Source organism: Sciurus carolinensis, chromosome 5 (genome assembly GCF_902686445.1).
Source record: "Sciurus carolinensis chromosome 5, mSciCar1.2, whole genome shotgun sequence".
NCBI classification, from domain to species: domain Eukaryota; kingdom Metazoa; phylum Chordata; class Mammalia; order Rodentia; family Sciuridae; genus Sciurus; species Sciurus carolinensis.
Genome location: NC_062217.1, coordinates 37,447,361 through 37,464,942, shown reverse-complemented (window position 1 = coordinate 37,464,942; position 17,582 = coordinate 37,447,361). Strand labels below are relative to the sequence as shown.

At 35.7% G+C, this 17,582-nt stretch overlaps 1 protein-coding gene across 1 annotated transcript in view; it reads right to left on the bottom strand.

Annotated features, from left to right (window-relative positions):
• Window positions 1-17,353, bottom strand: part of Ints6 (integrator complex subunit 6) — an 84,528-nt gene extending 67,175 nt beyond the window's left edge. The window contains exons 1-3 of the mRNA XM_047552291.1: window positions 16,727-17,353; window positions 16,278-16,355; window positions 15,321-15,470 (exon numbers count right to left, since the gene is read on the bottom strand). Of these exons, the coding sequence (XP_047408247.1) occupies window positions 15,321-15,470; window positions 16,278-16,355; window positions 16,727-16,837 (339 nt within the window). The 5' untranslated portion in view covers window positions 16,838-17,353. The remainder of the gene's footprint in view (window positions 1-15,320; window positions 15,471-16,277; window positions 16,356-16,726) is intronic.
• Between the last annotated feature and the right edge of the window lie 229 nt (window positions 17,354-17,582).

Genomic DNA, 17,582 nt, shown 5'->3' with positions numbered 1-17,582 from the left:
ATTCAGACATATCACTAGAAAATATAATGCCAAGTAGAATATTCTGTAGAGCTATTCACAAATGGGAATCTTTTCATCATTTAGAAAATTAGATTTTAATATTGGCCAAGATATTATAAAGTAAAAACTTTCATTTAAGATTTCTCATTATAGGTCTCTCAACAATTGATTATCATGGTGATAAATCATTCAATAAAGGCATAAAATCTCAAAACATTTAAATAATATAATTGAGGTAAACAGATACTATCCACTAAAACCTATTTTATTTTTGCAAAGAGCATGCATTTGAAAATGTTAAAATACATTATTTTGAAAAGAAAATAAGTTTTGAAAATGTAAAAACAAGGTAATTTCTCCCCAAATATAAATTAACATCAATCTCTGGATCAGATGCATTTTCATTTTTACTCAAAAGCATGGAAATATAGGAGAGGAGGCACAAGATTTTTACTGTACCCTCAGGTAGGTCATAACTAATCTTCTGAAGAAAAGGAAAGCAGCCCTGAGTATTCAGTACAAATTGCAGTGGCTACATTTGCTGTTAAACCATGGTTCTGCCATGTAAGCTAGTCCTCTGAACAATCCTGTAAAGCGTTGTTAGTGCCTATATACACTAGACTTCTCCTGTGGTTTAAGGTTTCTATTAAAGAAAAACTATACTCCAAGGGTTAGTTCTTTGACTCTCTTAGGGTAGCATCTTCAGTTAACCTATACCCATGATTATTATTCTGTCTCAGTGTTTTGCTATATACCAAGAAAGTGATGACCAACAGAATTTAACAAATGAGATGTTAGGCTGTACATTTTATGCTATAGCTATCATCAAGTAGGAAAACATTTTAAATGTACAGAAATAGCTTGTGCTCTTTTCAAACTAAAATTTTCTTTTCAAGTAAACAACAGCAACAAGCAAATTGTGTTTAAAGATGAAAAGAGCTGCCTTAAGAGATAAGTAGCATATCAGTAAAGGCTAATAACCATATACTGGACAAGTATTTCATAAGACTGTTTAAAATCTTGTACTGGTTCAACTGCTAGACAAAGTAATCTCTAGGTTCCTTTTATTCACATCTTTGTAGAATCTACATATAATAAATATGAAAGAAATGAAGTCTGCATCATCTTTCCTTCTATTACCATGGCTAAAAGAGGTGACTAAATATATGTTACTCTAAAATGAGAAACCATCTCATATTCATTTAGAAACAGTTGCTGGCTCTTAGCTATAAGTCTGCCAAATTTCAAATTCTGTAGAGCAAATATTAAATTATAGAACTATTAATATTAATCATAATATTATACTTTACTTCCAGAATTCACATCCAAAAACTTATCAATCATATTACTGATAATAAGTACTGTACTACACAGACTAAGGAAAAGAATCTTCTCTTAATACTTTGCAAATTAAGTCAGTTATAATAACATTTCTTAGATCAGTAATGCTTAAACCTCAGACACTTGCACACCACAACCAGAACTTTTTCTGCTTATTTCCTGTACATATATATAATTTTTCTCAAAATCAGTTTCATTTTGTTAGCCTCAAACTACATCAATAAGATCTATGAAATCAGTTTTGATGTGCTAATTATATTTGCCTATCCAACAATTATCGTCATTAATAGTGTTAATTTTTTAAGGTGGGGTTCAATAAACTATGGAGATGAATACACAATTGGTTAATTACACATCCAAACAAAATATAATTATTAAACCCAATACAGGCCCAACAGGTTTATATTTGAATTAACATCCCAAAGTCAGAATTACCAGACTTGTTTGTTTTAGAATCATCAAGATTATTACTTTTATTTTTAAGATCACAACTGGTGTGGCACAAGTGAGTCTTTTGATGTCAAACTCCAAAATACTCATTTTAAGAAATGACTGCTTTTAAAGTAATACCTTTGACTATATACAAAAGATCCCTGGAAGATATATTAGAAACTGATAAACATGGTTGCCTCTGAAGAATGAAAATGAGCAACTTTGTAATTTTTTAAATGGTTCACCTTTTTTTTAACCATGTGCATTTATAAGTATTCCAAAATAAAAAGTTTTAAAAACCTGCTAGTGTATAGAAATTATTATCTTAGGATACATTAAGATCTAGAACTACAAAAAAAATGTGAAAATTACACATTAAAATATATTTTTAGTTTCACGTAATTCCATTATACAATTGTATACCAATACAGTTCTTTTTTTTTTCCAATCGCATAATCTTTTATGTGAAAAATATAACATTAAAAACAGAATAAAAAAGCTTGAGCAAAAGCTGGGAGGAATCCTACATGTTTATTTTAATATAGTGACTAACACAATCCTAAAATTTGATTTAAATAGATAAAATAGTAATGTAAGAAAGAGTAAGAAATATTCACCACAAAAACTGACTTGGTGAAAAATTAACATTAAGGAAACTCTTTAACAGATAGGGCTAAGTATAACTGCAAGTGACAATTACAAACTCAATATATCTGAAATATTAACATTTAATAATCTGGTGGAATTTAAAATTTACATTTAACTGTACTCTAAAGTTTGAATGACTCCAACAAATTGGTGCTGGCAACCTAGAAGGAAGTAGTAGGCAAACAGTGCTTATACTAGCAGAGAGCAATATGGACATTAGAATAATTTTACTTAAATACTAACATTTTTGGATAAAGAACCTAATACATCCATTATATTAGAGGAATTAAATAATATCAACTTAGGAAAAAAATTCATCTAATAAAACATGCAATAATAAACATTCAAGAAAGATGAAAGAAAAAATAAAAGCAAAGATATAAACACTTTCAAAGATAAGTGAATAAAGATATACAACAATAAATGCTAATCATTTGACCTCAACAAATCATCTAGATCTGCCTATTCTCAAGATTAATCATCTCCTTGGGTTGCCGATTACCACAGAAATCTGCAGATATTACTCTTCCAAGTCTGGTTAAATCACATCTTGAATGTAGCATTGAATAAGTTTAAACGCTATGATAAGCTGATCTTGAATGTATGAAAAAGAAGTAGAAAAGGACCCATTCTGGTTACTTCACTCAAAACATCCACATCCACACTACAAACGTGCTCTAAGTAAATTCACACATACACACAACAGGCTCCTCTTAAAAAAAAAAAAAAAAAAAAAAAAAAAAAAAAAATTAAAAAAAATTTTAAATGATGGAATTCTATGAGTCTTCCCATAGAGACTACAAATAAAAATGAAGAGGAACTGCCTAATAAAATGTTTTGGATCAGAATAGTTATCAATAAAGTATTATGTTTTCAAAAATAAGAAAAAAAGCATTCACAATGGGAAGTGGTACCACACACCTATAATCTCAGATACCTGAGAGGCCTCAGCCTCAGTTGAAGAATTACAAGTTCAAGGTCAGCTTCAGCAACTTAATGAGACTTTGTCTCAAAACAAAATTTTAAAAGGACTGGAGAGGTATGTAGCTCAGTGGTAAAGCACTTTGCTTAGCATGTTTGAAACCCTGGGCTCAATCCCCAGAACAACAGCAACAACAGAAGGAAAAAAGATAAGACATGCATACGTTAATGATAAGAACCTGGGGAAAACTTTTGACAGTATATCATTTCCCATATGCTATGGATAAAAGTCAATCTTACTTTAATTAGATAAGACAATGTAAGATTAGCTCCAGGGGCCCTGCCTTGAAAACAAATGTGGATGTTTATTTTTCTAGGAATCAATTGACTAAGATTTTTTTTCAGAAGGAAATACTTCAATTTCTCTAAATGTGTTATGTTAAGTATTCCTGGTAAATTCCAATTCAAATATTTATTGACACTTGTGCTAAATATAGCCAAGTGTTTAAGAATTTAAAATTTTTCAAAATAGGTTAACACTTTTGGAAAACAAAAATCCTGTCATGATATATGGCCTATCCTTCAAGAAAGAAAATTTTATAAGCCTTCCTAACTGTACATACAAACCCTCCAATGAATGGTTTTATCATAGAAATATTTCTCATGAAGAAAATGTCACATGACTGCATACTGCTACATATTTTAGAACATTACTATAACTCAGTAAAATGGAAACTCTATAGACATAAGATAACCCTTATTTACATTAGGATTTGTAGTCAATATAATCTCATCTGAGATTGGACATTACCCGTTCTGAATTATCAATAAAGACCTTGCACTTGTATTAGTTCGGTTAGGCCCAATTTTCTGGATGCAATCTCATTTTTTTTCTAATTTATTGGTCTGAGAAATCAGATTGCAGGACTAAAATTCAAAAATGTTACATCCATCATTACCTGCCAAAGTACATAAAAGATCAAGAACTATCACAACTCACACATTATGAGAGGCCACCAAGATATCATTTTGCTAATTCCTGATAATCCAAAAGTCATTATCATGGATCCAACATTTGTAACATCACTCAGTGTTACTGGCAGCCTAACATTTTCAGTACACTGAATACTCAACTATCCTCAATTTCTTCTTTAAAATAATAGTTTGTTTTTAACTTCTTCGAAATAATTCCATTTGGATGTTTCCAGTGTAATTCCAAAATAATCACAGGACTTTGTTGATGCTTCCTAATTTTCTATGAGGTTCACTAGCATTAAGACAAAGCAAGTTTTCCTTTAACATGCCAACATCACTCTTTTCATTTATTAATTAGGAACTATCATCAATATATTACAATTATTGTTCTCATATATTCAGTATTATTTTCAGGTTCATAACAAAGTTTTGTAGATGATATAATCCTTCCAAGGTTCTTTACTACAAAAAGTTAAATTTTCATGTACTATCTCTCTCAATATACCAATAATCAAATTTCATATCGCATATGCCCTAGAAAAAGAAATATCTTCATATTAAAAAAAAAATCCCTCTAGGCTTATCCTATTGACTTTTTCACACAAATGTATCTAACAAACAGTAAGGGATCAAACATTTTACACTTGATCTTTGCTATGGACAAGAACATCTTCCCTTACCCCCATTCCAACTATTACCAAATGAATTCTAAAATACACAATTGAAAAGTCCTAGAAGTGAACTCTGCTCTTAATTTCCTCAGAGTTAAGACTTTTCTTGCTTTGAAAATCAAAAACATGTTTAATAAGTACTCACTGTTAGAAAAGTGTTTTTAAAAATAAGTTGAGATTTTAGGAAAAAGATTTGTAACACCAAGGGAAAAATATTTTGAAACAATCTTACATAGAGCTTCAACTCAAAACCAAAGCAAGAAATACATCAAGAAATTTTACTCCAGCTGGAAATAATGGACAGTTTATTTTAGCTTCTTGGGATGGACACACATTGGATTATGGAAGATTATGGGAATATGTATTTTGTTTCTTGTCACATTTCAGATTAGAAAGCTTTTATCCTACTAAGTATTTACTATGATATTGGAGATGCTAATCATCATCAACTGAATTCCATGTGCCAGGTAGCCACTTTGTTGGAGGTTGACAAATATTTTTAATTCTTAAAATAATTTTCAAGATTGATATTATTGACAACACTTCCTGGGTGAGAAATCTGAAGCTCAAAGAGGTTAAGGGGCTTGTCAATACAATATATGCTGGTATACAGCCAGTTCTAATAAAGTTCCATCCATATCATCACACTGCTTGTTCTGGAAAAAAAGATAAAACAAAAACTCCTTGTTCCTATAATTTTAAAATTCAAAGGGAAATTCATAAGAACGATTATAAGCTGTTACAATAAATTAGGTTATATATCACTTAATAACCACAATCTTGCAAGATAGGTCCTTTAAGTTCATTTTCTTAAACAAAATAAGAGGTTCTGTGACTTGCAAGATCTCATGGGTGGAGTGGGAATTCATAAATCAAGTCAGTCAGATTTTTCTGAATCTTAAAGACACAATGCTTAGAGACTTTCAAAACAAAAGAAAAACATGATAGTCAACTAATTACAAAACTGCCAGGGGAAGTTATCATTGTAGAACTAGTATTGGCTAGCATACCACTTTGGAAAAGTGAACTAATTAACTGACAGTAATAATACCTCTATATTAACTAACTACATCAGAAAATTAATAAACTATGAAATACAAAATCAAAAAAGCCATTAAGTAGATACATGTATTAGAATCTAGGCCTTAAAATAATGATATAAAATCTTGTCACCCATCCCCTCATTCATATTCTTACTTTTCTTCCAAAGGAGAAAGAAAGGAATCCAAATGAAATTAATGTAACCAACAGTATTTTGTCAGTGTTACAAGAAAGACTAAATAAATGTAACACAATGACAAAATGAAATGCTCCCAGGGAATTGAAAGAATTCATATAGCACTGATACAACCCCACAAAGTGATTCAGATCTTTTTATACCTTTAAATAAAATTTATTGAATATATAAATTACTAATAAATTCTGCATAAGCATCCCAAACCAATTATGAACCTTTTAAAATTTTATAAATGTGAAAAAATTAAACATTTCAACCTAAGTCTTGTTTTCTTCACCTTTAAAATTACAAAGATGAAGTAAACATCTAAAATCACTTTCATTCTAATGCCTTTTACAACAAATTATGTAATTATACAAATTATATAATCTCTTTGAAGATATCCATGACAAAAACAGGGCTAAAAAATTCATTTAGCTATTTCTGGCCATCCCAGCAACTGAAGAGGCTTAGGAAGGGGTATCTCAATTTCAAGACAGACTTGGGCAACCTACAGAGACCCTATATCAAAATTAAAAACTAAAAGAGACTGGGGATATAACTCAATGATAAAGTACCCTTGGATTTAATCACCAAAATAATTAATAATAATAATAACCACACACAGAAAGTCCAATGTTGTGTCAGTAGATAGAAAAGTTCAATAGTAGCTGCCCAGGGTGTGGTGGTACACACCCATGATCCCTATGACTCAGGAGGCTAACACCAGAGTTATTGAGTTAGAAGCCAGCTTTAGTAACTTAGTGGGATGCTCAGCAACTGAGTACAACCTTGTACCAAGATTAAAAAATAAAAAGGACTGGGACTGTACCTCAGTGAAGTGTCCCTGGGTTCAATCCCCAGCAACCCCACTCCAGAAAAAAAGTTCAATGCTTCTTTTCAAGAGTATATATTAAAATATCCTAAGCTTCACACTTAGGATATGGTTTTCAGTTATATCTCAATAAAAAGTTTGGGAGTAGGGAAGAAAGAAAGAAACACAAACCAAAGCAAAACCAAAAAAACAAGTGAAAAAAATTTCAACATTTTGTTTATAGTGCATAAAGTATGTGTAAATTATATGTAAATAAACGTACTATGTAAGAAAATTATTTTTTAAAAATGGACAATAAACGGGTCAGTATTTGTGAGCATTGGTCAACTAAGAAAAAAATAATTTAGAGTATAAATTTGAGTGAAGGTTATAATAGTCAAAAATAACTTTAAAGAAACATTTCAAATAAAAAAATTATTTAATCTCTTTGAAGATATCCATGACATAAACAGGGCTAAAAAATTATTTTAGCTAATTCTGACCACAAATGACCTTAAATCAATTCATACTACTTAAATAAGTGGAATTCTTTCATTCAAATTAGATTTATTCGTGATCTTTAAATTTTCTGTTGTATATAATCTAAGGCATAAAATACTGACATTCTCTTGTAAGAAGAGAAAACAATCTTTAAAAGAGAAATAGAACCTATTATTTTTGCCTTTTGTACCTAAGGCTTATTTTACACAATCTCTATTAAGAATGCACCGATGCCCTTAGAATATTGTTTTCATTTTCTTCTGAAAGAGCCTGACCAAGAAATTTTTTTGATTTTTAGAACAAGAGATTTCAAGTGTAAGATTATAAAGAAATGTACCAAGTATTTTGAAAGAAAATAAAATCTGGGACTTGAAATATTTTTAAATTTACCACCATTAAAATTAATGTTCAACAGGAAATAAATCATATCTATTTCATGCTTCTTTGAGCTCAGTCAAATCTTATTAAAATTTTACCCAGACATGGAAGGAACCTGAGAGGTTCCTTATAAATCAAACTTGTGTAAATCTCATCTTAAACACACTAGGGGGAGCTCCCTAATTAAAAGAATGCTAAAACATGCTTTTGTCACATTTCTGACTTACCTGCTCAACTATTTACATCCAGTTTTCCTTTCATAAATTTCTTTAAAATTCCATCCCCATATTTTACCCACATCTTCATTTAACCTATTTTTTTAAAAACACCATCTCATGCTTACCAACTGCCAATGAGACAACTTTGATCAAGTTACATTATTTTCATTCATATCTGCTTCTCTAAAATGAAATACAAAGCCCAAGGAATATGCAACTAATAGATTTCAAAACATGTAACAGAAAGCAGTTTTAAATCTTACTAGACTTTTATAATTTCAAACTTAAAGCTGAAGAGAGGTAAACTAAAGAGAGGTATTATCCAGTTTGTCTACTGAGCACTTCAAAAAATTTAAGTGTATTTTAAATATATATCCCACTTAAACCTCTCATTAATTCTATAAGAAAAAGGGCATAATGGTTTCATTATTGCCAATTTGGAATAAGAAGAGGCTGACTGCCCAATGTTACATAGTAATTCAAAGTCAAGGTCAAAATTAGGATACCAATTCTCACATCTCTAGTCCTTGCTTTTCTTTTATGTAACAAAGACGGGGAGAAAACATTAGCTTTGACTGTACAGTTCCCTCTCTGTATGTATAGATAAGGGGGGAGGGTTATCTACACCTACACACACAGAGGCATATTTTTTTTTTTTTTAAAGGACCTGGGGACTGAATCCAGGGCCTCGTGCAAGTTAAGCAAGCACTCTATCACTGAGCTACATATGTATCCCCATCTCTCCACCAAATTAAAAATACTTTAAGGAGACTTAAAAGTTCAAGGACTTGACAAAACCAAACAGTAAGGAAATTAAGAGATGAACAAGGACAAGAAAAGGTGAATCCTTCCGTCATAAAATGAGCTTGAAACAGATTTAAGACCCAAACATAGATCTAACACTCTTAAAACATAGAGAAAAGTTTCAATGATACTGCACTTTGCAATGATTTTTGTGGATACACCACCTTTAGCACAGGCAACAAAAGTGAAAATAGATAAAAAGAACTATATAAAAATGTAAAACTTCTGTGCAGCAAAGGACACAATCAACAGAGTGAAAATACAACCCACAGAATGGGAGAAAATATGTTCAAATCAAGGGGTTAAGAGCCAAAGAAATCCTACAAATCAAAACAAAACAAAACAAAACAAAAAAAACCCTTTGAAAAATGGAAAAAAATTGATACTTCTTCAAAGACTGTATACAAATGGCCATTTGAAAAGGTGTTCAACATAATCTACATTAATGCAAATAAAAATCATGAGATGGCTAATATCAAAAAAAAAGGAAAGAAAAAACAAATGAATGAATACAAGTGTTTGCAAGGATGCAGAGAAAGTAACCTTGTGTACTGTTGATGGGAATGTAGAATGGAGCAATTACCATGAAAAACAGTATGGTATGGTATGGTACTTCCTCAAAAAACTGAATATGAAATTACCATATGATCCAACAATTCCACTTCGTGGTATGCATCCAAAAGAACTAAAAGCAGAATCTTGAAAAGATTTGCACAACCAAGTTCACTACACCATTATTCATAATAGCCAAGAGGTGGAAGTAATCCAAGTGATCAACAAGTGAGTACACAAGCAAAATGCGGCATTCACATAAAATGGAGTGTAATTCAACCTGACACATGCTACAACATGGATGAACATTATGCTAAGTGAAATAAGAGATTCACAAAATGACTAAGACAAGTCACAAAATGAAGAATGGAATCCCTCCCTTGGTATCCATGGAAAAGTGGTTCCAGGTCTAATCCACCCACCCCTCCCCCTACTTCCAAGATACCAAATTCCAAGGATGCTCAAATCCCTTACATAAAATGGCATATTTGCATATAACCTACATTCTACTGTATAACTTTAAATCATCTTTAGATTACTCAGAATACCTAACAATGTAAATGCTATGTAACTAGTTCATGTGGTATTGTTTTGGGAAAAATGACAAAGAAAATTCAGTTCTATACAGAAGCAAATTTCATTCAACTGCAGAAGCAAATATTTTTTGACCTGCAGTTGGTTAAATCCAGATATGGAACACTTGAACAGGGAGGTTCAACTGGAGTGTATGATTCTACTTACAGGAGGTATCTAAAATAGTCAACCTCATAAGAACACAAAGCAGAATAATAATCTACAAGGGCTGGGGAGAAGAAATGGAGAGTTACTGTTTATGGGTACAGTTTCAATTTTGCAAGATGAAAAAGTTCTGGTTATCAGCTGCACAACAGTGTGAATACACTTAACTATACTGAAGTGCATGCTTATTGTTTTTTTTAGCACTATTAAATTTTTTTCTCTTAATTAAAGGACTTTTATAAATTTACAAAATAGGACAGGCATGGTGGTGCACCCTGTAAACCTAGCTACTTGAGAGGCTAAGGTAGGAGGAACTCAAGTTTGTGGCCAGCCTGGACAATTTAGTAAGAACTCACAAAATAAGTATTTTTAAGAGTGAGGGAGTATAGATCAGTGGTAGAGCACCTGCCTAGCAAGCATGAGGCCCTGGGTCCCATCCCCTATACTACTCAAAAAAAAAAAAAAAAAAAAAAAAAAAAAAAAAATGTATACTATTCACTAATGTTTCCATTTCATATTAAGCAGTCACATATTCATGTACACTAATCTACTTTCATTTAAAAATACTCTAAAGCCAAAATACAAAAAACCCGATCAATAAATGGGCCAAGGAACTGTACAGACACTTTACAGAAGACATACAGGCAATTAATAAAAATATATGAAAGTGTTCAACATCTCTAGTAATTAGAGAAATGCAAATTAAAACAACTCTAAGATTTCATCTTACTCCAATTAGAATGGCTATTATCAAGAACACAAACAATAATAGATGTTGGCGTGGATGAGGGGAAAAAGGCACGCTTTTACATTGCTGGTAGAGTTGCAAATTGGTGCAGCCACTCTGGATAGCAGTGTGGAGAATCCTCAGAAAACCTGGAATGGACCCACCTTTTGACCCAGTTATCCCACTCCTCAGTTTATACCCAAAGGAGTTAAAATCAGCATACTACAGTAACACAGCCACATCAATGATTATAGCAGCTCAGTTCACAATAGCTAGATTGTGGAACCAACAACCTAGATGCCCTTCAACAGATGGATAAAGAAACTGTGGTTTATATACACAATGGAGTATTATTCAGCCATAAAGAATATTATGGCATTTGCAAATAAGTGGATGGAATTGGAGAATATCATACTAAGTAAAATAAGCCAATCCCCAAAAAAACCAAAGGCCAAATGTTTTCCCTGATAAGTGAAGCATGCTATATAATGGGGTTTGGGGGGTGGGGAAGGAGAGAAGAATGGGGGAACTTTAGATTATGTAGAAGGAAATGAGAGGGAGGGGGGTATGAAAAATGGTGGAATGAGACAGACATCATTACCCTATGTACATGTATGATTACACAAATGGTATGAATCTACATCATGTTCAACCATAGAAACCAAATGATGTACCCCATTTGTGTATAATGAATCAAATTCAGTCTGCAAAAAATTCAAATAAAAAAATAATTATCAAAATGTTGATAATCTAAGGGAACAAAAGCCCCAAATAGGAATCACTACTTCACCAAACAAAATTAAAAGGAAAACCTGAATTTTGTACCTGAGTACTAAATAGCAACTACTCTGAGGGGGGAAGCCCTACAACTCTACCTGGTTTATTTTCTAAATTCACAAAAAGACCTTTATGCTCAAAAATAAAATGGGTTAAAATATTCTCCACTAAGCAGCATTCATTTTGACCTTACCCAAAAGCCATCAGCCCTTAAAATCCCACCAAAATTAAAATACACTGGGTATGGTGATGCATGCCTATAAACCCAGTAACTCTGAAGGCTGAGACGGGAGGATCACAAGTTCAAGGCCAGCCTCAGCAACTTAGTGAGACCTTGTCTTAAAATAAAAACATAAAAAGGACTGGGGATGTAGCTCAGTGGTAAAGCACCACTGAGTTCAATCATAAGTACAAAAAACTAAATATATATTTTATCTCCTTTTAAGATATCACTCAAGAATTATCTGTACCCAGGACACATTGTAGGTTAGATACCATTCTGAATAATCAAATCAGTACTAGTTTATTAGGGAATAGAGGTGTAGAGTCAGGCCAGTAGCAAAAATGATGATTTGTAAGTCACAGTGAGATTCAGTAATCCTAACTGGAACCTAACTTTAAAAAGAAAAAAAAAGACAATGGTGAAAACATTGATAGAAAAACAGAATAATCTAGAACAGTATGAAAATAAAGCCATCTACATATAAAACTTTAATAAGACCTCTGAAATTTTATACATTTCCTAGTTTTAGAATCTTGGGCTGATTCAGATTTTTAATGGCATTATTCAAAATTGTTGAACATGTGGAAAAATATCAAATTTAATTAAAAAGATCAAATTTATCTGCAATTATAAGAAATTTAATAATGTGCTCCTATAATGGGAAGGAATAACTAGAGGCTACATTATTCCACAACCATATACATATCAGCAAACAGTTCAGATATCAAAATCAAATATTTATAAAGACTTCAACAGGAAGAAAACTTTTAGTGAGATATCCTAAGTGCCTGAGGAAAACATTCACCAATAATCACTTTTTTCCGCTATTTTAAACTTACTGATGTCTTGCAAATTCTGAGCATCCAAGCTAATACTTAAAGAATTAGGTATACTGAGCTGGAGTTGTGGCTCAGTGGTAGAACACTTGCTCAGCATGTGTAAGATACTGGATTCGATTCTTAGCACCACAAATAAATGGTTCATCAACAACTAACAAAAATCTTAAAAAAGAATTAAGTATATTAAGTAAATTAATAAATGCAATATGAATATGGTTTGGTTATGGAATATCACATATTTGCCTGTAAATGGGGAGATCATCTGTGTAAATACACAAATATATACACATTAATCCCAATTTAGATAGTTAGGAAAATAATTCAGAAACTTAAAGTTTCTTAGATACTCTAAAATAGACTGGTCTGCCTTCCAGCTAACTCACCTCTTCTCATTTCCTTCAACTAGTGAGATTATATAGAATTTAGTATTGTGGGCTTCACATCTTATTTTAGAGTATAAAGTTATTTGTATAAAAATACTAAGGTTACAGAGTAAAGATATTCCACAGAAAACACACAAAGAAAACTCATGAATGACATTATTAAATATTTAAGACATCCAAAATTCCTGATAGCTTATATGCTTTGTATGAATAGAAAATATGAAATATTTACATCAGTAAGAAAAAGTTTTATGATGAAAAAATCTTCTGGAAGGATATTCTTCTAAATGAACACTTTACTCAAATGATCATTTCATTTTTATTCAGAAATTGCAGTTTCTTAAATTATTTTAATGCTAGCTGCATTTTTATGTGCCAGTTCAAAACACAAGCATTATTATTGCTCCTTGCATCCTTGCTTATTCATCAAGATAACTGAGAAGCATTATCCCTGCCTATTATTGAGTTAATAAACCCTGACATGTAAAAACATTTTCATCTTCATGCTCTTCTCTTGGTCAAAGTGATAACAGCACAGCAGGACCACCTTCAACCTCAAACTTTTTGTAAGATTTATAGATAAGAAATAAAATGTTCTCTGGTGGAAAATGGCAACTGGGAAAAGGAAAATACAGGTTTAAGTTATAAATGTCCTCAGTCCCTCTATGACAAGCAGTTTTTCTATGGAAACACTCTTAGAAATATTTTTAATATGGTGTAGAAGGGCAATGGGTCCAAATGCCTTTCCCACTTACAAAACGTGATGTAGAAAAACAGGAAATTAAGTTCTACTATACACTGACAACCTGACAACCAACTAAATAATGACAAGTTTCAAATGTGACACTGAACTCAAAAAAGTTTGAATCAAAACCTTAAGCAACAAAAGATCGTGTAACATGTACCAATGGAGTATGAAAGAGATTATTTTACAGAAACAGACCAACACAGTTGCAAAGTTACAAAATAAAGCAGAGAAGAGATGGGGGGAAGGGATGTGGTCCAAAAAAAAATTTACCTAATTAAATGACAAAAGTGCAGTTCTCTGAATTGCAATGTATATTTTAAATGCTGTGAGACCATATTCAACTACTTCTAAAGATGCCTAGGAACTGAAAAACTTCTATAAAAACAAAAAAAACTTCTACAACGGAACATTTCCATTTCTTTCTATCTAAGGCAAATAAAAGTTGTATTCACAAGACAAATTTCCTTGAATGTGTGAATCTCATGAAACTTGTTGATTATGGAACTTGGTAAAGAACACAATGTATACCTAAACATATCATTATGGTTAATACTGCTTTGTACTACAATATAAGAACTAAATTACTTGGGTATAATATTCCTTTATTATGTATACCATTACACATTCTTCAGTATCCTATATTTCAGAGTAACATTATAAAAAGTTATAATGGACCACCTCACATTATTCCATAATGAATGAATGATTATGTAATTTAAATCTCTTGCCTCATCCTCAAGTAGATAGAAGAGAGGGACTTCCTTACTGAAGGAAGAAAGGGGTTACTTCATATTTTCAAGACAACCTATTTTCCAAGGGTTAAGAATTTAAAAACAAAACTCTGGACCTGCCATTTAACTCAATATTCATCCTGCCACAGTTGCTAACGGTGTAAGCTTCAAGAGATGAGAAATCTTAATGTACCCAGTCAGTTACTGCCCTCCAAAGTCTTACCTTTCAGAGTAGTTACACAATATGGTTAAACTAAATCCTGATGCAACAAAGAGAGTAACTTTCTCCAACATTTTTACTAATAATATAGAAATGAAGACCCACTCATCAATGAAAGTCTATAAGCCATTTCAGTAGCTGTATATCATGTCTGCAGGTAAACCACGGAGAGTGAGTATGCTGAAGCAAGGTATTTTCCCTTTTATGTCTTTAGTGAAACCAAATCCATGTCAACTTTACAGCAAAGAATTCAGATTCTAATTCTGAATACAAATGCATATGGGGGGGGTGGTAAAGGATACAAAACCATATACTGTAGGATGAGTTTCACCTCTGAACTATGTGCACACTGTTTTTCAATCTGAAATGTTTTTATACTTGAGTTGTGTTATAGTTTGTACTGAACTATTTTTCTACCAAAAAAATAATAATAAACTACTTTCCACCTTAATATTCAACCTACCTGCCCATAGTTGTCTATGCCAGTTACTAATCTATTTAAATTTAATAAATCAAAAGCTGTCCTTAGGGATTGGCCAAGAGTCGTAAGTCCTTCAGCCTGAAGGTTTTTCAGTTCATTCATAAACGTTGCATGATTTTCTTTCCATCCAGCCTGAAAAGAAAAATGTGAGATTTTTTTTTTTTCATCTTTTAAACCCACATACACACGGACAACCTTTATAATCTGACATTCACTAAATAGGTGTTTGGTTAGCTTCACTTTTTGGTTGGTATGGCTTTAGTTAACCTGTTAATACTGTATCTCTGCTGAGGAAACTCTCTTCCAAAGGTAGCCAAGAATAACCCTGCATGCTCCATAGTTTCTGGTGGCTAAGGGCCTTAATACTTTATAACTTCACCAAGAAATTTACTACCTAACATAATACTCAAAATCCAGGGGTGCGAAGGTATTAGTAGAAAGCAGATGACTTCTGAAGTTGGCCCAAGGCTGTCCCATCAGCCGGTCGCCTTAGGAAGACTCTAGAGATGACCAAGCCTCGCAGCCCCCCAGAGGGCTCCCTCGCTCGTCCGGCCCATTCCCCTTTAATGCAAACCGGGGCTCAGCGCGGCCGGGCCCGGCTGTCACTCGGGCTAACTTGAATAAATATCCCCCACAGTTCATTGCTGCCGCTCACGCCGCGGAGGGGAAATGTCGGCCATGTTGATCGCAGCGCCGCCGCCGCCGCCGGGCCGAGCCGGGCCGGGGAGGGGACGGCGGTGGCCCGGAGACTCTGCACCGCGCCAGGACGCTCTCGAATGGGGGAGGGGGTGGGAGCCCGCAGGGGAAGAGACCTCGGCGCCCGGAGCGCAGCGGGTGGGGGAGGGGAGCATAATGAAGGGTGAATGGGGGGGCGGGGAGGGCGAGCGAGGAAGGAACAGGGAAGGGAAGGAAGGGAAGGGGGAGGGCGAGGGCTGTTACCTTGATAGCATAGGGCGGCTCTTCGAAAGTGACCAGCATATACCTGTCTCCTCTACTGGCAGGGTCCCGGGCACGGAGCTGCGGGACAGGAGGAGGGACGGGGCGGGTAAGAGGGAAGCAGAGGCGAGGTTAATAGGCAGAGAAGGGGCGCCCAGCCGCCCCACCACCCCCACAGTACCGCACACGCAGCGGCCGCCCCTCCACGCCGCCCCACACACAGATCGCTCCCCACACACCGCCCGGGGCCGGAACCCGGGCCCCGGCCGAACCCAGCTTGCAGCGCCCGCCCGCCCGCCCGCGCGGTGGGGGAGGGGGTCCCCGAGCCCGGCAGCGCCCGCAGTCAGGTCCCCGACACCCCCGCCCCGCTGCCCCCGGCCGCCCTCCCCCCACACCCTGCCTCCCGCGGGCCACCGGACCAGGGTCGCCGCCCGGGCTCGGTCAGTCGGTACCTTCATGAAGGTCTCTACCGCGCCTTTGGCCGTGTCCAGGTAGGTGGTGCCCAGATGGCTGCGCTGGTTCATAGAGGCAGACGTGTCTATCAGGAACAGTAAGATGGGCATAGTGCTGGCCGGGGACACCGGGGCCCGAGGTGGTGGAGAAAGAGATGGTAAAGGTGGAGGCACCGGTGGCGGCGGCGGCGACCGCCGCTACGCGGGGCGGGGGAGCGCGGCCCCCAGGAGGAAAACACCGTCTGGGTCTTTCCTCCGGCTGCGGGGAGTTTCTCCCCCGATAGTTGAGAGGAAACTCCCCAGACCCAGTCCTCCCCGTCGTACCCCTGCCTCCGCCTCCTCCTGCCTGCCTGCCCGCTGGGGCGGGAGCCCGGCCGTCTGTCTGTCGGTCCGTCCCCCCCGCCTGGGGGTCCCGTCCCCGCTCCCGGTCCCTGTGTGTGTCCCCGCGGGAGACGGGCCTGGCTCCCCACCCCACCCCCGGTGCAGGGAGTGGGGACCAGGGAGCTGGCGAAGAGGGGAGTGGGCTGAGGGGAGATTGGCCCTGGGGCTGTTGGGAGAAGTTTCAGGGACTCCCTCCGCACCCCGGCGGTGTCACCACTTTCTCAGCCCCTCTCGCTACTGAAGCGCTTTTCTCTCTCACACTCCGGTTTTAACTTGGGCAGGGGCTGCAGAGGCTCCGCCCCCTGACACGTCCCCGAGCCACGTGATACACCGCCCCGCTGTTCTATTGGTTAGTCCCTGGCTCTTCATTAGCATATTCAAACAGTTCAGAGGCGGAGAAAGCTTGTAGGCCGGCTCCGGGGACAGTTATTGAGCACGCGCGGAGGCGGGGCATCGGGTGCGCGCGAGAGCGAGC